The 24,824-nt window shown below is 43.0% G+C and overlaps 1 protein-coding gene across 16 annotated transcripts in view; it reads left to right on the forward strand.

Moving 5' to 3' along the window:
* PPP2R3A (protein phosphatase 2 regulatory subunit B''alpha) overlaps positions 1–22,497 on the forward strand; it is a 62,670-nt gene extending 40,173 nt beyond the window's left edge. For 13 of the 16 annotated variants that reach the window (XM_052803469.1, XM_052803461.1, XM_052803464.1 and 10 more), the window contains 8 exons: positions 4,268–4,354; positions 6,741–6,897; positions 8,999–9,047; positions 9,629–9,718; positions 10,694–10,869; positions 11,414–11,532; positions 13,214–13,320; positions 17,667–22,497. In XM_052803469.1, the coding sequence (XP_052659429.1) occupies positions 4,268–4,354; positions 6,741–6,897; positions 8,999–9,047; positions 9,629–9,718; positions 10,694–10,869; positions 11,414–11,532; positions 13,214–13,320; positions 17,667–17,763 (882 nt within the window). In that variant the 3' untranslated portion in view covers positions 17,764–22,497. Of the gene's footprint in view, positions 1–4,267; positions 4,355–6,740; positions 6,898–8,998; positions 9,048–9,628; positions 9,719–10,693; positions 10,870–11,413; positions 11,533–13,213; positions 13,321–16,709; positions 17,636–17,666 lie in introns of those variants that run through there. The other 3 variants (XR_008237486.1, XM_052803472.1, XM_052803471.1) reach the window with 3 other exon arrangements.
* The last annotated feature ends 2,327 nt before the right edge of the window (positions 22,498–24,824 follow it).

The raw sequence follows: 24,824 nt of genomic DNA on the forward strand, positions 1-24,824 counted from the left end.
GCTTGATCCTGCTTGTATCTCCACTGTGCTTTCCTACTTCAGTCTGAGCCTTTAGGCACTCTGACTCACAGTATTCTGACAGAGGTGGCTTCCTAGGCTTGTTCCCAGGCAGCCAAGTGTCCTGGTTTCAGCTGGGATAGAGTTAACTGTCTTCCTAGTAGTTGGTACAGTGCTATGTTTTGAGTTCAGTATGCGAAGAATGTTGATAACACTGATGTTTTCAGTTGTTGCTCAGTAGTGTTTAGACTAAAGTCAAGGATTTTTCAGCTTCTCATGCCCAGCCAGCGAGAAAGCTGGAGGGGCACAAGAAGTTGGCACAGGACAGAGCCAGGGCACCTGACCCAAACTGGCCAACGGGGTATTCCATACCATGGAACGTCCCATCTAGTATAGGAACTGGGGAGTGGGGGCGGGGAATCGCAGCTCAGGGACTGGCTGGGTGTCGGTCGGCAGGTGGTGAGCAATTGCACTGCGCATCATTTGTACATTCCAATCCTTTCATTATTACTGTTGTCATTTTATTAGTGTTATCATTATCATTATTAGTTTCTTCTTTTCTGTTCTATTAAACCGTTCTTATCTCAACCCACGGGTTTTGCTTCTTTTCCCGATTTTCTCCCCCATCCCACTGGGTGGGGGGGAGTGAGTGAGCGGCTGCGTGGTGTTTAGTTGCTGGCTGGGGTTAAACCACGACACCAAGAAACAGTGGTGTGTGTGGTTGAGGCAAACGGTGTGTAGCGGCGAATCTTACAAAGCTGTGGTGTCCTTCACAGACTCCTCACACTGGCAGGACAGTGCTGTTCTGGGTGTCTGTGCCGACAGACAGATTCCTTCTGAGCTCAGCGCGTATGGCCTGGGCCAGATCACTGAGTTGGAGCAGAGCCAAGACCTTGGGAGACAGGCAGTCTGTGGGGTCAGGTTGTTCCCATCTGGAGTGGCAGTACTTGGCCCACTGCAGCAGTGGCTCTCCTCTGATACCAGGAGTTCCTATTTCTCACATCTCCTTTCACAGACAGTTTGGCATTTCTCTCTCTTTAATGCTACAAAATTCAGTGTTTCCACCAGGAAGTAATGAAGGAAACAGCTTTGTCCTTGGATTTTGAGACTACTTGGATCCTTTTGATCCCTTCAAGGTAGAGTGCCTTATACCTACTTACGGTGACAGAATACTGTATTTGCTGCCAGTGCAAGAATTACATTTTATATTTGTGTTGCAGATAAGGGCCGTGAGGAGACACTGGTTTTTGTGTTCATTGCTGGATACAGCATCACTTAGTTGAAATCACCTGGAGAGTAAGCTAACAGTCTAGTATGGGTAAGATATGTATGCACGTTTCAATTTTTTTTTTGCCTCTCTCTGCACCTTTCAGAGATGCCTTTTGGATACAATAGGCTGTAATTTAATCTGTATTGGTATCTGTGAGCTGTTGTATTGCCAGTATACTAAACTACTTGTGTTTCTTTCAACAGAGACCGACTCCTGAAGCTGATGAAGACAGTGCAGAATATCACATGGCATTTATTGTAAAAGCTTTAAAATGTGACTTCTCCCAGAATGTTCAAACAAGGCTCAGAGTTAGCACTGCATGCTGTTGTTGAAAAGCTGAGTCAACTAAAACCAACTTGGCAAAACATACTGCTTGTTGAAAAATGCTTCAGCTTATGCAGTATTACCAATATGAATGTGTAAGGGGAGGATGGCCTACAGGGTTTAATAAAACTTTGTGGGTTTTTCCAGAAATGGTATTGCATTTGTTCTTCTATGGGAAGACTGGGGTAAGGTCTAGACCTGACCCATCAATGGTTTGGGTCCTGGTGGTAGATTACATGAAGATAATGGGGAAATAGGAAGGGTCTCCCCCTTCCAAAGGCTTATGTACTGAATTCAGAATAAATAATCTTCCATGTTGGCAAAAACAAAGCCAGTTATGGCTTTCAGTAAGGCATAACTGATGAGAGTGGCTTGAATGCTGCAAATCATCTCAGGCTGTGTAATTATGTTCTAGGATGTTTCCCAAATGCTTTTTTTGACAGCTTGGTTTTCACAACCTGGAAAAGGAGAGAAGTATTGACATTTTATACTGATATATACATTATGTACTATCCATTGAAACTGGACCATTATTTGAATAATAAGGCTTGCACTGAGTGACCAGACATGGTAAAAAAGATGAGAAGAGATCCCATTTTACCTCTGCCTTATTTTTACAGCTAGGTGAGAGCAGATGGAACATCTTTATCGGTATGGTCTGATAGAGGAACAGTTTCTTACATGTCACAAACGGGGATATTTTGTTGTCTTTTCCTCTGCCTGCAGGGTAATAAAAATTGCTGGTTAGGAGTCCTTTTTCTGATTCTTGGGATTGTTATTTTTGAGTCCTTGGAATGGTGTGAAAACCCTGTATCTTTAAGAATTGCTACAAAGTTGTCAGATGTGATAATGGCTTATGTATGAGGCGAGACCCACTTCAGTCTCTGAGCTGTTGTGCAATTTGGAAGCAGAGGCCAAAGTCCAAAAATAGAGTCCAGAATGGCAGTGGCTGCCAGAGGCATTAAAGAAGAAACAAACATACAGTTTTTTCATTGTGCTTAAGACCAGAAAGGATCATTGTGATTACCTAGTCTGACCTCTTGGATTACACAGGCCATAGAACATTGCTCAGTGACTCCTGAAGTTAGGAGAGATTTTTTTGTTTGTTTGTTATTAATTGAATTGACACCCAGCTTTATAAGGACATCAGTCTTTGAACACTGGAGTGATAACGAGCCTGCAGTCTTTCTTTGGGAGTTGTCCCAGTGGTTAGTCCATGGCAGTGTAAACGTGCATTCTTATCTCTCTGAATTAGGCTGATTTCAGCTTCTAGTTATGTATTTCATGAGAGACAAAAAGTCCTCCTGCTGTCCCACATCTCCCCATATAGGCTTTTAAGGAGCAGGATAGCTACCAATAGATGTCATGTTCAGCTAAGTTGGATATATTAGTTCTCCAGGATACATTTTGAGTCCTCAAATCATTCTTGTGTCTCTGAATTATTTGTGCTCATCAGCGTTTACTGTCTCACTAAACTGTGTATCCCGAAGCAGATTGTTAGCAACAATCTCATACTTAGTTCCAGATCTGTTCTGGACTAATAACCAGCACTTGTGTGACTGAGTCAAAGCATGGCCCTTAAATGGTGATTACCTACTTGGAAGCTAGTTCTAGCTAAGGAACAAACCCATCCCATTTAATTTAATTGGATTAATCCCTATAATGTCCATGTTGTTATGTAAAGTTAATTTTCTTGTTGGAATAGCGTGCACTATTAAGGTTTACCAAAATTCTAGGATAATATGTCAACATCATGTCAGAGACATCAAAGGTTTGTTTGTACTAGGTTTGGTCGACAAGAACTATATTCCACAGATTTCAGTGCTGATAGTCAAATTAATTATATTTCTAATTTCTCTTGTTGAAGATGTTTATTAGTTGTTGTTTCCCTTGTTAAGTTTATTCTTGCATGTGCTTGATCACACATTTGTGTTTTCCCCACTTTGTGATAATGTTTGACAAGCTAACAGGGAGTGGACTAAGAAGGGTTCAGCTTGCTTTTTTTAGGTACTTGGAAGTGTACTCACTCTCATACTGTGAACTGTTTCTCTTGGGTTCTCAGAAGTCTGTGCATTCCCTGCCATGCTTTTTACTCACTTTCACCAGAGGCAGATCAGTAATGGAGACAAATGAGGTTAACACCTACCTAAGATAAATGCAGACAGATAGTATCTCTTGCTTACTTTCAGTGGAGCCACCAAGAGGATGAGGCATTTTTAGAGACACAGTAGGTCAGACATCAATTGTGGCTTTCACTTATATGTCCTCTTTCCTCTTCAAAAGTCCTGATTTTTTTTTTTTTCTGGTGCAGAACACTTTCAGTGGAGATCCATGTAAGCTACAGTGCCTAAAACCTGAAAAACTCAAAGTGATTCGTCAGCACTTTGAACGTACTGCCTGACATAAGTAATGCATCTGCATGCTCAAAGATGTGAATTAAGAGCAGTGAAAATATTTGCAGGGTTGAAATGGATAATACTGTTTCAGAAACAAATGTTACTTTCAGACTGCATGGTGAATTAAGGATAGTAGTATCTACAAAAAAGATCACAAAACAGTTTTCAAAAAGAATTCCCCTTCGGATGAGTGAATAAACAGAATATAGTTACTGCCTTTAAACTCCCAAACTAGTATATTTCAGGAGTTGATTTCAAGAGCACTGTTCATGTGTTGCAGGTTATACAGAGAATATTCTACACAGTCAATCGATCCTGGTCTGGGAAGATTACTCTAACAGAGCTGAGGAAAAGCAACTTCTTGCAAGTATGTTGGTTTCTGCCTGAACAAGATACAGAATGCATCATACCTTTGTTCCTATAGCTGTATACTATATAGTGAGGGAGCTGGGCTGTAGTGAGGTAGGCCAAATGCTCAGTGCTGGAGCTAGTGGAGGAGTTGTGTCTGAGTTGAGATGAGAGAAGACGGGGAATTGGAGTAGCCAAGAGCGCACTGATAGAAGATCAAGGGGCAACTGTGTACCTGAAGCTGCATCAAGCAGACTGGCTCTTGGCTCCTGATCTAGCCAAAGAGGAAAGAAAGCAAGACGCAGCAGTGCACCTATGTTAAGTGGCTCCCTGAGCAGCCAAGAACAGCTGCTGGATTGCCTACGATATGTGGTGGGTAGGACAGCCAATTTCCTGACTCCCAACCGGCAGTCAGCCCACTGACAGTTGGGCAGGCATGTTGTGCTGTGTAATTGCAAGACTGTGCCTCTCGGGAGCTGATTCCCACTTCTGCAGTAGACTTCAGAAAGGTTAACGAATGAAGTTTAGTTCTTGTTACAATCCCTGTGATGTATCCTTACGTTGGGCAGAGGTTTCAGGATTTGGATCTCTGTTCTTGGTATACTTTGCCCAAAAGAGCACTAGGTTAAAACTGTCTAAGGCTGCTCAACTCCAGCCCAACCTAAAAAACCAGAAAGTCTTAAGGCTGTGAAGGGTTAAGGACTTGGCTAAAGCAGTGAGACTGCCCTACTGCATCCTGTTCTCCCTCCCAGATGTAGTGTGCTGTCTTCCTCAAAAGCCTTAAGCATGAATTCATGCTTCTCCTCCTTTCAGACATCTTCTGCCCGACTGATCACATCAGCTAATGAAAAAAATCAGTGCTCCTTTGGATTGTCTCATGCCAGTCCAAGCCCTCTGATCCCAGTTCCTCCCTAACCTCTGTTATAAACAAATCTTACCAACTTATCCTGCAACTTTATTCACTCATTTTCTCCCTTTATACACTCTTCCCCTTTTTTTCGTTGCATATCTACTCTGCCTTTCATCTCCTGCAGCAGGGAGGTTCAGCTCTGGGACCATAATTTTGCTTGGTCAGCTCTTTGCTGTATGTGTAAATGGCATATTTTGGCATGAGCTATAAGAGGAAGAAAAGTAGTTACTGAAAAACCTCCCCAAGTGATTAACATCTGTAAAGAAATGGAGAGACCCATGAAGAATCTGAAGAGGCTAGTGAGTGATTGGTGGGAGGTTTTTAGACTTGAGTGTCAGCAAGTCAGAGTAGTGCAGGTCTGGTGGTGCCATCCTGTTGTCCCTGCCTCAAACTTTACTGAACCTGGTGGATAGCAGGATGTGAGAGTTTTGTTGAGACTCAGTTGGGTTCCTTGGATGTGGAGATGACTGAAAGTTGATGGTGAACTATCAGTGCCTACATATAGCATGGCATCTGTGTTTATGGTTATGGATAGAAGGGCCACTAAGCCTGCCTGCTTAGAGACACAACTCCCTGCGATAGCTCTTAGGCTGTGTTTCACCTCCTCCCTTCTGAGAGGCTGTGAGGGCAGGGGAGGACAGACCTATAGCTCACTTGAGTCTGTTAGCTTTTTCACATTCCTGCAGGTGTAATTTATTAGACAGAAAAGGCTGTCTGGTGTCCCATGGCCTCAGCGCTAGGAGAAAGGCAAGCAGGGAGGTAGCACTGGTAAATGTGCAGTACTCTCCTGTCGATGGGAAGGCAGAATGGGGGGAATGAGAGAGGTAGGTGTAAAGTGGGAACGAAACAAGGACATTGTCGCTAAATGTTTTCTAACAAGGCATGTTAACGGATGTCATGGTTGGAAATCTGTCTAAGCCTCCCAGTTAAACCAGACTAATTCCTGTCAGCGACACCCCAGAAAAATCAGTGTGATTGGTTTGATCTGCTTGGGATCCATCACTCCTTCCCCAGTCCAGGCATGAGTCTGGAGTAAGACTCAGTTTTGCCCTTTGGGAGCCAGGCAAGGATGTGTGATGTGTAAAGTTACATCTCAGTTCCTGTGGAGAACCGTGGACTTGCTGCTGTAACTGGCTCTAAGAGTCCCTGGTGCAGGTCAGAAATGTTTTACAAATAATGGATCCCAGCTGAGACAGCAGTTGCATTCTTGTTTCTCTGCCTCATTCTTTCCTATAGCTGAAAATTAGCAGAAATTGTTCACAGAAGTGGCAGAAATATTGTGTATACGTATGCTAACCAGGATAGCCAAGCCAGATGCTCTATAAGTGCCTATTAAGGAATGCAGCAACAAAATCTCCTATAGGGGAGAAAGGCTGCATTTTGGATTAGCTCTCAGAGCGGCGTTCACCCAACTTCCACAGAGGTTGGAGGACTTCAGCTGCTGAACTGCCTCTTTGTGTAGGTTTAACTTCCCACTTTATATGTACTCTTTCAGACTCTTGCTCTCTTGGAAGAAGAGGATGACATAAATCAGATCACAGATTATTTTTCCTACGAGCACTTCTATGTTATATACTGTAAATTCTGGGAGCTGGACACTGATCATGATCTTTACATCAGCCAGAAGGATCTGGCTAGGTACAGTGATCAAGGTATGCTGCCTGCAAGCTGTGGTGGGACGAAGGGAATTGCTGAAAATAGAATGTTCCCACTAAAGAGTAAAGCCTAGCTTTAATTTGGTTAATTTGTTGCCTCAGAAAAATTTACATGGAGCTATCCATCTCCTACACAAATGGTGATTTACAGAACCAGTTGTAGGGGCTTAGACAGAGAGAAATGCAGTACACACTATTTTCTGCATGAGTAGCTAGAGAGGGAGCTTCTGTTCATGTGTGGGTCACTGCCAGAAGGACAAGCTAAAATAATGTCTTGAAACTTGCTTATTATTTACTAAGGGTTTTGCAGGAACTTGGAAGTAGGAACAAGAAGGACAAGCCCATGTGAACTTCAAAGATTGCTGAAGTCTAGTTATGCATGAGAGAAATTCCAGAGTCCATTGAAGCTTGGTGAATTCCAGTTTGCAATGCACTATGGAGAATATCTCTTGAGTTCAGTGTGGAAGTCCTTTCCACAAGTTGAGCAGACACTATGAGTTTTCTAAGGTTCAAGGGCCATGGATAAGTTAATGGAATGCAAATCTACTAAGGGCTAAAAAATCCAAATGCACTTGTTCTGTATACGTTGTGCTAGATGGAGGCACTCAGGTCGGCTCTTTTTAGGATTATCCATGTTCTGAGAGCATGATACGTCTATGTGCTAACCTGTTAGGACTAATGATGTAATAATGTCTTGGGCAAGAGCTTGAGCTATTGACCAGCATGTTTAATCCTGAAGACACAGCCTTCTTGAATTCTTTTGTGTGGTTGCTGCACTTTTTGGGAAAGAGGTCTGGCATCTAGAATCAGATATGGGGAAACAGGATGTTTGGACACAACGTGTCACTGGAGGTGGCAGGAAAGGTGATGGGTGTGGTAAGGTGTTGTAGTGTGTAGGGCTACAGGGATCTGGAGGTGTGACAAGTTGTCAGGCATTGCTGGACTCTGGGGATGATGACAACATTTTGTAGGAGCCAAGATCCTAGTGAGCTGAAGAAGAAAGAAGAAAAGGGGCGTGAGAATGACAATACTGTATGTATGTGTCTGTGTCAGAGTGGTGTGGTGGCCCATGTGTTCTGAGTGCAGGCGTTTATGGGAAGGCCATGGGGGTTCTGGGTGAGTGTGGCAGTCACAGGGGTCAGGAGCGTTGATAATAGGGCTGGATGAAGTGAGGGTGGAGGAGTGCCTGACTTAGGATAGGTGATATGGGAGACTTGGTCCCTGCTGGGAGGCTGGGGTGTGGGGATGGGAGCATTTGCACAGGAGGCTGGAGAGCACTGGGTGCTGGGGAGCTAAAGATAGAAGGGATGCGGTGGGCAGGGTGAAGGGGAGAAGCCATCAGTGCAGTGGTACAGCAGCCTGTCAGCACTATGCCAGGGGAATTTGAGGTGTGGTGCAGGTTGGGTCTGCCTGGCTGGTGTGTCAGAAGTGTGCCAGGACTACAGAAGTGATGGAGAACGTGTAGAAGGAGCTAGGGTGGAGGTCTAAAGGAAGTGTGTCAGCAGTCTGGGAGGGTGAGGTCAGTGTGCAAATCCTGCTCAAGACTGGTACTTCCTGCTTGGCTGGTGTGTCTCTGCCATAACAATCTATCCCACACATTTCCTGGCTGGCAAAGCCCTCCCACTCGCCTAAAACGATGCTTGTTTTTCATTGTCCTTCCCTGCAGCACGATTGCCACAGCTTCTGCTCTGCTAAGAAGTGTTTTGTAGGGATTTGATGTGTGATTTTTGCTTGATAACTGAACTTTTGCAATACACGCTGAAATAATCTCCTATCAGCAGGATTTGCGTGTGTGACAAATCCTACTGCAGCAAAGTAGGAGTAACCCTGCCCATGTCCAAGAATCCAGATAATACACAGTTGCCATATTTGTGGGGAAATATGGTGTTTGGGAGCATACAAAGGCAGACACGCTGCGAGAATCAGCTTTGTTTTTTACAAAATGCTGCTAAACAGAGACCAGTGAAGTTGTTAGACGGGCAATGTAGAGCATTCTTCTAGCAATAGGAAGTGGCTTTGTGTGGATTCAGCATAAACAACTGATTGTAGTTATTCCTGTGACCCGTAGCTTCATTTTCTCTGTTTTCTTTGTTTCCAGCTTTATCTAACAGGATTATTGAGCGAATATTCAGCGGCGCTGTGGTGAGGTAAGGAATAGCATACTGGTTGGGGATAGAAGTGAAAAGAATTTCTGTCAGGCTGATGAGAAATGCAAGATACTCTCAAAAATCCCCACTGATCAGAATGGTTCCCAACATGGTGCTCCAGCTGGAGCTGCCTGAAAATGGAGTGAGACTTCTGGGTATCTTAAGAAAACAAATTAAAAAATCCCATAGGATGACCACCTATAGACCTTATTGTAGAATAAGCTGGGCATAGCCGGAGGTAACATGCAAGCACTATGTGTTTGTGCCCCACAGTGGCACAGGGATAGCTGGAGAGCACTGCTTTAAAGTCTTTGAAAAGTAAAACAATGCAGCACTTGTTGTGGGAGGCGATGTGGTAGATGAGTCTCAGCTCTGAGTGACAGCAAGGCAGCAAATGCTGTGCCTGTGGGGAAGCACACAAGGACTGGTGCTGCAGAGTGCAGGGAGTACAGGCTAAATGGGTGACAATGCCCCATTTTCTCTCACCAGTGATTTGGGGGTTTTGAAAAATCTGAAAACATTCTGAGTATTTAGGAGCCTTGTGATTTGTTGTTTGGGGTTTTTTCTCACGTATCTTCCAGAGGCAATGAAGTTCAAAAGGAAGGCCGCATGAGCTATGCTGATTTTGTGTGGCTCCTGATTTCAGAGGAAGACAAAAGGAGTGCTACAAGGTCTGACTGATTTCTGTGTCTTAGTCGAAGTATTGAGATGAGCAGATAAGATTATAGCAACTTCTGTGACCTACCGCTTTCTACAAGAGACGGCAGCTTGGGTTCCTGTGATTATCAGGAAGAAAGCAACTTACTGTCAACGTTTGGTCAAATCATTTGCCTTTCTTGAGGAGAAATTGTGTAGAAGCAGAGTTTTCTTGTAATGTTAAATGTCTTGGTAGTCACCAATCCCTTTGGTTACCCCATGCCATGAAGCACTGGCTCTAGGGATACACCCATGAGATATTTGCAGCAGATAGGCATGTTCCTTTCATGCATGTAGTAAGTGTGTAAGAAGGATTTGTAGGGAAACTTCACTGTGTCACCTTGTAAATGCCTGTGTGCCTCGTTTGTACAGCCGGTGGGAGACTATTGTGCAGGGCCGAACTAGATCTGCACGTGATTATTAGGACAAGGAATCTCATGAGTAAAAATCAGAAGAATTCATAAATGCAGGGTTGGACTATCCAGACTTGAAGGGAGGATGTAGAGTGCAACTGCCTGAAAGCATTGCCTTCTTTATAAAGCAGTAGAGGAAATAAGTGCATACCATGCCTGCCTCATCACTCACCAGGGTCACTCGGGGACAGCCAGTGTCATGGGTTCAGAGTTGGTTGTATTGGGCCAACTTTTGCTGCTGAATCAGACAGGGACACCCTAACCTACGTGAGCCAGTTGAGCTGCGGCACAGTGGACACTTGCTACAGCTACCAGGTGAAACAGGTCATGAGCACAGCTGTGCTCAGAAGCTACCTAGGTGACTAACAGGAGATGCCTCTTGAGTGTTGGCCTGTGTTCATCCCTGGTTTTATGTCAGCCTTTGGGCAGAAGAGCATTAGAGGATGAGGGAAGGGGAATGTGCATTGCTGCAATCTCTGCTGTATGGATTTCGTAGTGCAGTGCTGTGCTTTCACTAGTCCGGTCTCGTTTTCCTAGCATTGAGTACTGGTTTCGGTGCATGGACCTGGATGGGGATGGAGTGCTCTCCATGTATGAACTGGAGTACTTTTATGAGGAGCAATGTGAGCGGATGGAAGTGATGGGCATAGAACCACTGCCATTTCATGACTTGCTGTGTCAGATGCTTGATCTTGTTAAGCCAGAGACAGAAGGTAAGTCCTGCTTAATGGGAGTTTCCATCCTCTTTGATCTATAGTGGATTGAGAAAGTAATGTCACTGTGAAACCTGTCTATAGGTAGAGCCATGTGTTAGAATCACAGGGCTGAAATTACTGCTCAAGGACAAGGTCTGAACAGTGGCTATTGTGCCATAATTTTATGCATCAGGAGGTTTGAAAACTAAAACAAGAGACCTTGTGAATTAACTTGCTGGAACTGGAGTAAGAAGTCTTTTATATTCCAGCTGTGGGATGTGCTGACAGTCTAGATTATTAAACTGGACCATCCCCATTCACATTCTTTAATATTTCACAGGAATGTGAAAGACTTCTATATGTATGTGAGATCTAAGCCTAATAAACATACCCATTTATTGAACAATGTTAAAATCCTTGACTGACTTGGGAAGAAATTTTGAAATATTTTAGCATACTGGTGTTATAATTAAAACTTTGCCAAGACTGACAAGGAACAGGTCCAGTCTCTGATTAAGTAAGAACTCAGTAGCACAATAATGTGGGGGTTTTTTTTCTGTAGGAAGAGTAACCCTACGAGACCTGAAGAGGTGCAGAATGGCTCATGTGTTCTACAACACCTTCTTCAATTTAGAGAAATATCTAGACAATGAACAGAGGGATCCCTTTGCAGTGCAAAAGGTATAAATCACCTCTATTTCTAAACACAGGCTTTCTCAAACCCATCTTTGGAATGCTACTGGATGTAGGGAAAATCCAACTGAATATAAGAAAATGTTTTTCACAAGTAGGCCAGTCAAACACTGGAACAGGTTGCCCAGAGAGGTTGTGCAGCTTCTGTTATTGGAGGTTTTCAAGATGTGACTGGAGAAAGCCTTGAGCCCCCTGATCTGACCTCATAGCAAACCCTGATTTGAGCAGAGGCTGGGACTAGAGACCTCCTGGGTCTCTTCCAACACAGGTTATACTGCTATGATTTGGTTGCCATCACTGATCCTACTACACGAGCACTGGCAGTGCAGTGTGTGATTCGAGAGAGAATGACCGGAGCCTGCTGAGTTGCACTGATTCAGCAGGCTGAAAGAGGGGTCTCAGCTGCACTAGAAGGGAACCTGGTTTGCTCAGTTTAGAAAGGAGCTGTGAGATTCAGAACTTGAGATCCCATTTGTCTCTTCCTGTCCCCTACACAGCTGCAGTCATAAATAAGTAGGCTACATGTGAAGACTCATTAAACGTCTGGGTTGGAGTCTGATCCTTAAAACAGCACTAGCAATTTCCCATAGCCTAAACAGAACCAGAGACAGACCTTCTTTGCAACATAGAGGCTGAGGCAGATGAGGCGCCAGCTCCGTGATCAGGCCAGACATGGGGCAGACTAGATGGAAGGTTTGGATGTTGCAGATTGTGCCTGGTTATTAGCCTGGCTGTGCTGTCAGTCATCCTCCTCTCTTCCCAAGCAGAGAAAATACAGGAGGAGATTGTGGCTTTTGTATTTTGCAGCTGTTGCTCACCACTAACTGTGGGATGTTCAGAGACTTGAGTTTTGTCAGCTGTTGGTGTAAAGTCCCTCACTTCTGGCTCCTCTTGCATATCCAGTGAAACCAGATGTGACTAGAGCTTAAAGACTATCTCCCAGAAGCCTCTTGTCTGGTCAAAGTACAGTAAAGTGGAGAGGATGCCAAAACCAACTCTGGTTCCCTCCCAGCTGTTCCCACATAACCTACAAGAGGAACTTTGTGGTTCCATGATTCAAGGCTTAAATATATGCCAAGCCAGAACCACCCTATTTTTTTGTTTGTTTGTTTGTTTAAATTGGATCATCATAAGAGCTCAAGTGGGGCCAGAGGGGATAACTTATTTTCCCCATCTTATAGTAAATGGCAGAGGGCCAGATGTTTGTAAGGATGTTTTTCTGTAACCTTCTCTCAAACTTGCCCAAACATAGCAAACTGTGAAGAGTTCCTCAAAAGATCAGTTACAATTAACATTTAATTAAAGATTTTAAATCACTAAGTTCTTTAACCAATTACAAAGCACACAGATGCAGGGCTAGCTGAGCTAGAGCAAAGAAAATGTGTGGTTATTAATGTTCAGCATTTCTGAAATGAAGCAGGCTCAGTTTCTTGGCAGCTCAGGTCACACACTGAGCTTTGTAGACTAAGGGATGTATTTTTTCATAGTAATTTCTGTGCAGATGTTAAAATAGTTTAAGATAATTGTGAATCTTTAAGGCAATTTTTTACTAGCTGTTGCTATACAGTTGTTTACTATTCCTAGAATTGCTGTTTCACATGTTTAGACCTATTGTAAACAGCTGTAGAGAGGTATGGCCATAGTGTGCTTGACTGTCTGATCTCTTTAGGACATTGAAAATGATGGCCCTGAACCCTCTGACTGGGATAGATATGCTGCTGAAGAGTACGAGATTCTTGTGGCTGAGGAGTCTGGGAACGAACAGTTACAAGAAGGGTAAGCATAGGCATTGCACTGCCCTGGGGGCACGCTGTTTGGCTCCAGCTGAGGTTTAGTAGGAGCATGTGGATGCCACTTTTAACAGAGGTAGTGGATTAGTGGACTTATCGTTTGGACTCAACACTGGAGCATGTGAAGCCTGAAGCAGTTGCTCCAAAAGGCAGTATTGGTGTATTTGTCACAATGGGCTTCTTTGTGGGCAGCCATTTGAGTCAGCTACACATGCTGCAGTAATGAAGATAGCTGGGGAAAAAGGACAAAGCCTTTTTCTTTTGGCAACCATACAAAGAAATAGATCAAATGACTTCTGCTAGTCTTGGCCATGTATTGATCACGTCACACTATCATAGCTTGGAAGCTGTAGCTCCGTTACATTTATTATACCTAGCGGAGGCTTTCTTTAGTCAAACAATTTTACTTTCTGCCAAACTTTATGTCTGTTTGTCTGCGCTCTTCATAAGCTGCATTTCAACATTTTCATTCATGTACTAAGTTTGTTGAGACTCTTTCTTTAAAACACTGTTGGTTTCTGCAATACCTACACTCATTTTTGCAGCCTTCTATAAAATTATGGACAGACATTCTAGCTATCCTTAGAGTCAATGAATTTAGGCAGAGCAGTTGGTCCAGAAGCTCTCTGTGTGCAAGGGCTTCCTGCAGAGGCTCCTAATGGAGACTCAGTATAATTATCTTTTAGATTTGTGTCTGTGTTAGTATCTTCTTGAGATTATTTCTCTGGAAGTCTCCAGGTTAATATAACAAACATCCAAAGAATTCTTACCCCATGTTAATCTTGCATGATTCAGGATTTCATCCGTTCTTGAACAGTATTTGTGGAGCCATAAAGTAAGAGTACTGAGAAGATTGCATAATTTTCAAAACTTCCCACACTGGAAATTGCTTGGGATAACAGTAGCACCTACTAATTAGCCACAGAGATTTGTAAAGCTATTGAGAGCTATGTTTCCATCTCTCCCTGTGATATGCATCCAAACAGCTATGGGTTGTTCCCTCACCTCGTTTGAGCTCCCTTGCCTTTTTGTGGCCTTCACAATGGAAGATGAGGTAACACAGGATGGAAGATAAAATTGCTGTTTCCCTGCAGCTGCTTTGCAACACCTGTGTCCTCAGCCCAGAAAAGAAATAAGAGTCTGCCATAAAAGCTTTGCAGGACCATGAATCCCCAAACTCACCAAAACCAGAGGAAAAGTGGCAGGTGATGTCAGATTTTTGAAGTCTGTCTGAAACAGCTCTGAGTCCTCCTGTAAAGAGCATGTCAGCAACCTTGCTGCTTGCTTTTAAGAGCCCCTGAAAAGCACTGTAGTCATGGCAGCAGGATTAGATCTCATTTGTGGAGCATAGCAACAGACCACGCAGGAAAAAAGGAAGGGAAAAAGAAAAACAAAGAGTTGGATGCCCAGACAAATTTGCCAGAAATGGGCATTGAGTTTTTGCACATACATTATTTGTGCTGTCCTTTGAGGATGACAGAAACAGGGAGCAGCGACAAAACCAAGACAATTTATGACCTCTCTGAGGGACCTGAAGATTTTTGGCTAAGTTAGCTGGCAGAATCTGAAATCTGGTATTTGTCTTATTAATACATTTGAAAATAACCATCATTCAGCAATCACAGGTGAATTAGTAGGTGTGTACCACATTTGTGACTTAGCCCTGTCCATAGCTTCTCTGGATGGAAGGTTTCTAAAACCAGTGAGTGCCTGTCTGGCTGTCTGCAGGCTTGCCCATGAGAGAGTACTGCTCCTGGAGGAGGAATCTCATCAACACATAGCACATACTCAGAGTGACTTCAAGGATGCTGTCACTCTACTGAAAACTACAGTCACCAAAAATAAGATGTTGTCTTGCTCAAGACAACAATGAAGCACCATGTTTCACTGGAAGCTTAAGCTGATCTGAACACTTCTCAGCCATGCTCTGCTTTATACATCTGTGTATGAGATTCAGTGAAGAGAGTCTGTTCCCTGGTGAATGTATACGCACATTGTTGTTTGAAAGCAGAACCAATAATTGAATCTGACCAACACAAGCTCTTAATGCAGATATAAGCATTGGTTTTGCAGAAATCCTTTCTTGCAGTCCAGGCTATGGCCTGCCTGGCAGAAGTGGGCACCACTTTGTTCACTGTTGCAGAAACCAGTTTCAGCCAGCTGATGTACATGGAAGCCACAATTGCCTTCATGCAAAGAGATCTTTCTCCATAGGAAGAGAAATAAGGAGGAAGAGGCCATCTTTTATCAGCTGCTGATAAGAAAGAATCCCCTTCAACCTGAGCAAGAAGGAGCGAGGGCACAATGCAGAGCAATCCTGCTCAGAGGTGGATAGGTGGGACAAAGACACAGGATCAGGTGATGGTTTAGGCAGCTTAGACCATTTTTCTTGTCTCCCTCAAGTCAGCTGATGGCTCAGTTGCTCACTTTCATGAACCCAGCAGCATAAGGAAGGGAAAGGGGGAAGAAGTACATCGCTGAACAAAATGTGACAAAATGTGTTTGCCAGAAGGAAGGACAAAGAATTTCCTGGAGTAATTTGCCTTCTCTGAACAAGCTAGAATTGCCATGCTTGAGTCTTGAGGAATGGGTGTTTAATCTACATGAGCCCATACGTGTATTTATGGGACTGTGAAGTCTTGAAACTGGCTTGGAAGGAGCAAAGGTGATTATCTTTAGTGCTCATCTCGTGGAAAAGCTGTTCCTTGGATGCTTCCTCACCATAAAGGTGGAAAGCATTTAAGGAGCAAAAGAGTGCAGTGGAAAAGTAACTCTTGTGGAAAGGACAATGGGAAGCCCGTTTTGAAGCAGACATGAGAAGGTTTAGTCCAGAAGCAAAAGGCACCAGAAAAAAAATTATAATGGAGCTCCAAGTGCTGGTGAATGTGGAAGATAAATAATACAGGAAAGAGGTCACATTCTATGTATAGGAAAAAAAGGAAGAAAACTAACAGAGGTTGGTAAAACTGAAGGAAGAGGGGACACAAAAGGACCATTCCTAAGAACAGCATTCACATGGAAATAAGTTTTCCTCAGCTGCATCATCTTGAACCAAGGAGACATTAGAGAAACTGAGGCATGTACAAACATGCACAGTCCATTCCCAGGTGGGGAAGGCAGGGGAGGCAGGGCCATGCAGACTCTGGACAGGTACTGCTTAAGCAAAAAGTGTGCATATTGCGTACTTTTTGGTATCCTTGCATGCATGATCAGAACAGTTATTGGTGTAGGATCCAGACATTTGTTTCCCTTCTCCCACTTATGCAAGGATCCAGAAGGTGGCAGAATTACTAAGCAGGTGCTTTTCTTTATGGAAGAGATGATGAAAAGGTTGTCCAGGAAAATCTCTATGCTATTTGTCTCTTCTTCACATAGGGATCACCAGACTATGGCATAGAATCCTCGCTGCAGCAGGACATACATACTGACAGGCTCCCAAGGATTTGCTGTGCCTGCATATGGGTTAGTGAAGGGGAAAACAGCACAAGAAGTGGTACACAATTCTTTCTTGGTACCATCTATGCTGGGGTATCAAAGGAGTTAACCTTTTTGCAGCCCAATTTACCACAGAACAAACTAGAGCTATTCCTGTGCTTGCCATTGGAACATCTGCTGCAACATTTCCTTCATAAGCAGCATTGCTTTCAGAACAAAAGGAAGAACTTTAATTTTGTGGGAGCCCTGAGAAACTAACCTGTAGTGTGCTGAGACTGGAGGGAAAACATCATTTCTCACGAAATGAGAGCACAGAACCCAACCAGCCCAAATAGTGCAACTGGCTGGAGTTGAGAATTCACAGCCAAACCTCCTCAGGCCACAAATGCTAAGATCTGGCTGTTAAACTTCAAAACAAGTGAGAGAGGAACATAACAGTGTGGCCACAATTGTTCTTCTGTGGATGTCAAAACATATCCTAAGCCAGAAGATGCTTTGGAAACCAGGTGTTTCTGAGCAAGTCTGAGCAAGCCAAATCTCCTCTAGGGCCTGGATGCGTGGCTGGATGACTTTATTTCTACACTGAACTATTAAGGCTACTGTGAGCTACTGACAATTGTTACTGAAACTGGATTCAAATTTTGTAATGCTGAACACCAGTGAAAAGCTGTTCTGGAACTTACAAATGAGGATGCATGGGAGCACAAAATCATGTCAGCTGTCAGAATACTGATTACTACTGCACTGTTTTCAATGCCTTATAAATAGCCTCCTCGAGGTTAACATCTTGCATGCTACTGTATATTAGCCAACTGTTTTAGTAGCTACTGAAATAACTTACCTGAAAACGCTTTCACCAAAATACAGCTTTTAAAGACATACCTTTTATCTTTGCAGATCATTTGAAGAAGACTATGACACAGATGAAGTCTTATCTCCCCCTGAAACTGGAGACAAGTCAGACAAACTAGTTATCTCAGATCTTTCAGCATAGAGAAATGGAAGACACTTAGTATCTTTCAAACTGGATAGCATTCAGTCCCAAGACACTTAGGGATTTTTCTTCATCATTGGAGCAATGTGCTTTATTTTGTACACTGTAACTTCAGAACCTTTTTTCTCTTCCTGTGTAATTGCAATAAGGTAATTTCTATAAAAAGGCTTTTTACAATGTGTTATTGTGCACGCTCATTAAAAATGGTGATTGCACTTTGTTTCATTTATATATAAATTCTGTTATGTCCCCAGACGTGCAATAAATGCCAGCATCTAATGATTAACTGTACCAACTGCATGCAACATCTACAGTGGTCGTTTCTCAGTGAGTTCAGTCCTGTGCCATTCTGTCCCCTCGACTTTATACCAGGAGTGACAAAAGAGCTGCCAAATTAACTTAATTTAAATGTATGTCTAGAAATCTTTTCAAACACAAGTCACAATGAAGTTCTCTTTTTTTTCTTAGTGTCCTGGAAACCAAGGCAACATGCCTGCACTTGGGGAGAGTGAAGTCCTTTTTTGTGCTTTAAACCACAAGCTCTTAGAGTTGATAGAGGACATATTTTACTTGTATGAATATGTGGATAGTTAAAGCACTACATGATGTAATGTTTTTCTAAGACTTTGAGATATACTTAACATTTCTACACATTATTCTGCGCATAGGAGGCTCTTCCTCAGCTAGTGTTTTGTCTCTGTAGAAGTAGTTTCTAGCATATTAACAAAAAAAGACACATGCTGTTCAGCTGGCATGTTGAAACTGCTGTGTCTTGTGTGCACCAGTTCCGTCCATTGCCTGTGGTGGTGTTCTCTCTTGTATTGCTAACCTGTAGCCTTCTCCAGGAGACTAAGCTGAGATAATGAAGAAAAAACCCAACCCTAACCTAGTGTGCTAAATTTCTGTTACCAGAGGGTCCTTTAACTGGTAAAGGAATTGGGCTGTAATATTGCCAAAAATTTATTTTCACCCATGAAGTAGGCCCCTGTCTCAGAGAGGAAACACTGTAACTAATGAATTCTTGCTTTTAAGTGCAAAATTAAACTGACCTTCCCCATAGAATCACAACTGGTGTCTCTAGTAATAGCACATGCTCTGCTGCTGGAGCTGTTGCTCCTCCTTGCCAGCTAGTAGCTGTCGTGATTCAGCACAGAGGCAATTATAATGTATTCTTACCAGTCCTCAATTTTAGCCATCTTAGATACACAAATAGATCTGGTACTTACTTTCTCCAGCTTGGGACAGGTTTCAGCTGTCATATTTTATTTCAACTATCATAATTGCACCCAAATATTTAATGTCTGGTTGGTATGTATACACAATATTTCCTCTTACCTCACTGTAAGAATATCAAAACATGCCTCCCCAGGACATCCCTGCATGAATCCCTGCCAGAATACCGGAGAGACAACTGCCAGTGCCAGGATCAGATCTCCAAGCAGGCACCTCCTTGCCTGCACTAAAGGCAGAACCCATCCAGTTAATAGATAACTTGTGTATACACACGCACACTGTTAGCCTGGTGCATTTTGTACATACAGATAACTAGCACAATGGAACATTAATCCATAGATGATACCTCTAAGTCTTAATAACCAAATTGAGTAATTGGCTGATCACTACAATGCAGCTTCAACTTTTCCAGGAGCCTTTGAAGCGTAACGCCTGCCTCCCGATGCCCAGGTGGGATATACTGTGGCCTTGTTGATGTTAGTAACTGTCTCCTCAGGATCAAAATCTGAAAGAGAGGAAGTTTTCAGTTGCACTGGGCTTGGAGATCTGTTTTCTTTTTCTTGAACAAAGCTACTATTTTATCCAGATTCATATACACACCCCAGGATCCTGGATTTGGTATTTGGGAATTTTCTGGATGCCTAGGTTATTAGCAAAGGCACTGCAAGGTAACTTCCTTTCCATAATAAAAGATGTAAGCAGGGAGCACTCTAACCAAACCAGGATAAGCCTCTGAATGCAGCAAGCACACAAGAGTGGCTCTGTTCAACATCGGGGTATTTGAATCGCATCTTCATCATCACTATAACCTTGAGGGGAAAAGCTCTACTGGGGAAGATTCCACAAAGGCCCAAATGCAGAAGAAACTAGGAAATTACTGCAGAAATGAACATAGGATGGAAGTTGCACGACCACTAATTGTAACCAGCTCTGTCCCCTTTTTACCGGAAAGAACCTAGGCAAAGCAGTTCACAGCTTTTCTTCACTGTCTGGGTCCAGAGTGGCCTTTTACTCTTGAGTTTAATAAAGTTTTACGTCTCTCCAAAGGCAAAGGTTCCTCAAAGGAACAAGAAGAACCTGACCCCACTTTAGGCTGAAATTGAACCTTCATGTTATTTCAGCATTGATAGCTTTTAAACTCCATAAACAGCAGTACTGGAATGTTCAGTTTGCCAGTTATATAAAGCCTCATTTCAGAATAACTTAGGGATTGTCTCTGTAAGGTTTTAACCTGGGATAGCCCTTGCACCTCAAAGAAAAGAAGCTCTTGCAGTGCTGTACAGAATAGTAGAATAATTCAGGTTGGAAGGGGCCTCTGTAGATCTCTAGTCCACCTCCTTGCTCAAAGACAGGCCAGCTTCAAAGTTAGAGCAAGTTTCTCAGGACCTCAGCCAGCTGAGTTTTGAAAAATCTCCATAGATGGTGATTCTGCAACCTCTCTACATATTACATTTCCTCCTCCTCCCTACGGGAGTTCAGAGCAACATCCTTTTCCAGGAAGGATGTAGATTCCCAGGAATGCAGAATTTCTTTTTCATACAGGGAGGGAGTTAGATGAAGGACTTGAGGACTTGCTAGTTGAGCAAGTGACACTCTGTTCTCAAGCACCAGATATGCGTTGGGATGCAGACACAGCCCATGATGGGCTATGGAGAACTGGTACTCCAGCAACCCTTGGTGCATCGCTCTTCTGGTTTGGCATTTCTGTTCTTGCTAGGTCATACCTTGAGCCTACTTCCGCTGTTACTGCTCTCTCTATTCACCCACCATTTCAGCATTTTTCATTTTTCTCCTCATATGCCTTTTGCAGAGGGGCTTCAACTCAACCCATCAAATCAATTCAGACTTCCATCTCTCACTGCACCAGTCTGCCTGAACCGGTGCCTTTTTTTGAAATAGTCAGTATCCTGAGCCTGGTAAAAATTACCAGTTACCTTTTCAAGGTTTAGCTTCAGTTAATTGAGACAGAAGCTCGTAGCTGCTCTGCTGAGCCCTTTCGCCCCCAAACCCAAGGCCCTCTCTTCTATGACCAAGAGGTTTGCTGCTGCTGTGACAAAGCAGAGTGATTCCAAAGCCAATTCTTGCTTTCTGGTAGGTCAACACAACAAGCTAATCAAAGAAAAAACCAAAACCAACTCACAGCAAATGTTTTGCCTTATATGTGAATATAAGGACAAGCTACAGAAGCCACTGCTAGCATGGTGCCGGTGCAAAACTTGCAGTAATTTATATTATTTACTCCAGGAGTAGAAACCCATTCTCTCTTGCTAATACATTTGAAAATAACCATAATTCAGCAGTCACAGAGGAATTAGTAAAGGAGGTATTCTACACCCCATTTATGACTTAGCCCTGTCCACAGCTGCTCTGGATGGAAGGTTTCTAAATCTGCAGTATATAAGCAAGGTAAGTTTGGGAACTCCTCTCCTACTTCTTTTCCTTCTGGGATAGTCAAAACGTAAGAAGACAAGGATGTTTGTGAATACAGACACCAGAACCTGCTGAGCTGCAACACACACCAGCTTTAGAGGTCAGCAAGCTCTCTAGAATGACGCAAGCCAAGAATCACCGCACAGAAAACTTGTAGGAGTCCACTCTGCTCTGATTTTGCCTCCTGTCTCCAACTGTCAATGCCACTTTAGATGTTGCATACCTTTGAAGAGAGATCATGCATTTTTCATTGTAAATCCAGCTCAGACTGAAGTCTGTTATGAGCTGGATTCCTTTTTCCTTACAAGTAGTCGGAAAAGTGAGTAAAATTCAGTTTTGCATGGTAAAAGAAAAATACATTTGTGTTTGTTCTCTCTAGTCTGCTTTTGTCTAGCAAAATTAAGTCCTGTGTCCTTACAAACCCCTTGCTTTTTATTTTTATATTCACAAATATTCTCTCTCTGCAGTACTAAGATTGGAGATCTGGCTCGATACAACCACATGCAATTACTGCTGGAATGGTACTATCTTGAATTTTTTTTTTTTTTTAGTTCTTCTAAAATCTCAGTAGTAATTGCTATATTAGAGTTTTCATCAGCAAACCCCAGGCACTGACCTAGCTCCCCTTCTGCCGGTCTGCCACCAAGTGGCAGTGTTGCAAAACAGACACGGACAGCAAAAAAGAAATTCCAGTCAGTCTCAGGTTTACAGAAAACATTGCGGAAAGCCTTCCTGCTCTCCTGAACTAAGGATTTAAGAAAGCTGACTCGAAATACTCTAACCAAGGTACTGTGCTTAGTTATTAAAACAAAATAGGCCTGAAAGGCCAAAAAAAAGAGGTCACTGGAGTGTCATGTTAATCGCATGTCTTTTTGGAGTACAGCGTTTCTGTATCACAGTATCTTACGTCTATGCAATCAAAAATGAACCTCAGTAAAGAGCATGAGCTACTGTAAGAAAAACATGCAAACAGTGCTTACCCTTTTGTTCTAATCTTTTCTCTGTATCACTGGGTGATGGTTTTAGAAACTGAATATTTAACAATAAAGGTTCTCATACTTTTACAAAGTAGTTTGGAGACATTTTGTGCTGGCATGGTTTTATCTTTGTATTTTTACTTTGTATTTTCTTCTTTTTTGGCAAATAAAGGACTTTTGAATTTAAAAAGTAAAACCTGTCTTGTAGTGGTGGGCTAGAGCGTTATTGTTCACTTCATCTCCAGCTGCTGTCCCAAAATCACCTTCCCTGCTGCTGCTAAGCTCACGCCACCCAGTTACCCATCAGCAAGCCTGCCAAAGCCAAAATTCCAGGCTTGCTTTTCAAAAATCCTGAGGAAACCAAGTAATCCAACCACTTAACTTCGTCACATCTTCATCCTCAACACAGAGCACCATCCCTGTGCTGACTTACCAAAATGCCAAGCTCCCTCATTTTAACCTCTCCTGAAAAAAAAGACCTCTCTTGGATCTTCTGCAAGTGGAATGAAAGGGGGGGGGGGGGGGGGGGGAGGGAGAGAAGAAGGGAAGGGGAAAGGGAAAAGGCAGTGCCTTTTCTAATTTCATTATATGCAAATGCTCAAGCAGAATCACTGCATTATTGTATTACTTCATCTGTGAGACTGATGGGTCAGTGTTTCCCTGTGTGCCTAAATCTGTTTATAGCACAGTCATTTTTTGGTGGGAACCTCTGGATTTCTTTAAAATACCAAAGGCACTTCAATTTGAAAAACTAAATAGTTAAGACCAGACAAAGACGACGTGCTTGCAACATTATCAGTGCTACTTTAAATAGCAACATATACCTTTCAGAGTGAATTTCATCAGCTATGCCACATACTTGATATGATTCTAACACACAGAGCTGCTCTTTTTTATCATTTCACTTCTCAGAAAGCTAGTTAGCAATCAAAAATTTTTTTATAAATATAATTTGTATAAAAATTAAATACATTAAAAAATGTCGGGGGTGGGGGGATGATGTGGATGCTTTTATTCTGGATCACGCCAGAATCTTTGCACAATTCATGCCACATCTGTATGATCTTTTTCTTGAAAGTCTGTCAGAGTTTCACTGAATGAGCAGCTCCTTGCTGTGCCAGAAGTACCTGCCTTGGAAAGCAGGCTTTTCAGGTTTTATGTCAGACTGCTGCTACACAGTAACTCTACAGGTTTTTTCTGACAATACAAAATTTTACCGTGCCTGCAGGGGGACAGCCTCCAAGATGTAATGATGACACAAATGGAAGCAGCTGTGCAAGAAGACAACTGTTACCTGCCTCCTCAGTTTGCAGTCATGTTTTAAAACTCATATGCATGTACAAGAACATCTGCAGGGAGTTCAACAGAAACAGAAGAGTCTGTTGCGACCCCGTTGTTCACAGGCACTATACCATAGGGTTAGACAAGCTGGAGAGTGAGAACATTGCCTGCATGAATGAACTGCTAGAAGAGCCACAAGGTCAATGCAATCCAAGTGTTCATTTCCAGTTTTGTTTCCCTGTCCCTCCTCCCTCCAGGATCTAATCCCAACCAGTGATTTCACTGATGTACGATACGTGGAAAGAACCTTTCCACTCAAAGTTTATATGTCTTCTCCTTCTGGAAAGAGCATCTTCCACATGTTCAGGTCTGGCTGGTCAAAAGCACTAAGACCAATTTTGTACCACTACACGTGATCAGAAGTCCACCACTTCCAGAAGGAGTTCTGTTCTTTCCATCTTTGCAACATGTTTTCAGGCAGGAAGACTCCCCCAGCAAAACATTTGATAAACTGCTGCTTTTTCTTTCTGCTGCAGCTCTACAAATTACAGGATTTTAATAAAAGTTTGGTAGTTAATCACTGTCTTCAAGAGGATGGGAAGAAAGCTGAAATACCAAGCACTTCCTATATGAAAAGGAATCCCCAAAGCAGCTTCCTCTATGCTAACACCAAGAACAGTTCCCCAAATCCATAGCACCGCAGGAGGAACACCTGGTCGACGGCAGCCAGGGAACTCCTGCCAGCCCAGCCCAGCCCAGGCTAAGCTGGAGCTAAAAGAATCCTTGTGATTCCTGGGTGCTTCCCCATGTACGGCCACCAGCCAGCAAGTCCTCGCTGTGGGCTGTGTTGGACCGAGTTTTCAAACTGGCGCTGGAAGGTCCCAGAACAGCATGCTGCTCGTGTTGCTGTAAAATGGAAACTAATGCTTTGCAAACTAGAACCACTGCAATTATTTTCAGCAACATTACGATCCTTTCCATTGCTCAGCTAACTCAAGAACAACTAGCCAGGAGGTTAAGAAAACCAAACCAAGCCAACCCTAATTTAAACAATTACAGAATTAGTCATCAACGGACTAAGTAGTATTTAGACAGTAAGTTCAACATATGCCACACTGATTGCCCTTAGCAGTTGCAAAA

Source organism: Harpia harpyja, chromosome 12 (genome assembly GCF_026419915.1).
Source record: "Harpia harpyja isolate bHarHar1 chromosome 12, bHarHar1 primary haplotype, whole genome shotgun sequence".
NCBI lineage: Eukaryota > Metazoa > Chordata > Aves > Accipitriformes > Accipitridae > Harpia > Harpia harpyja.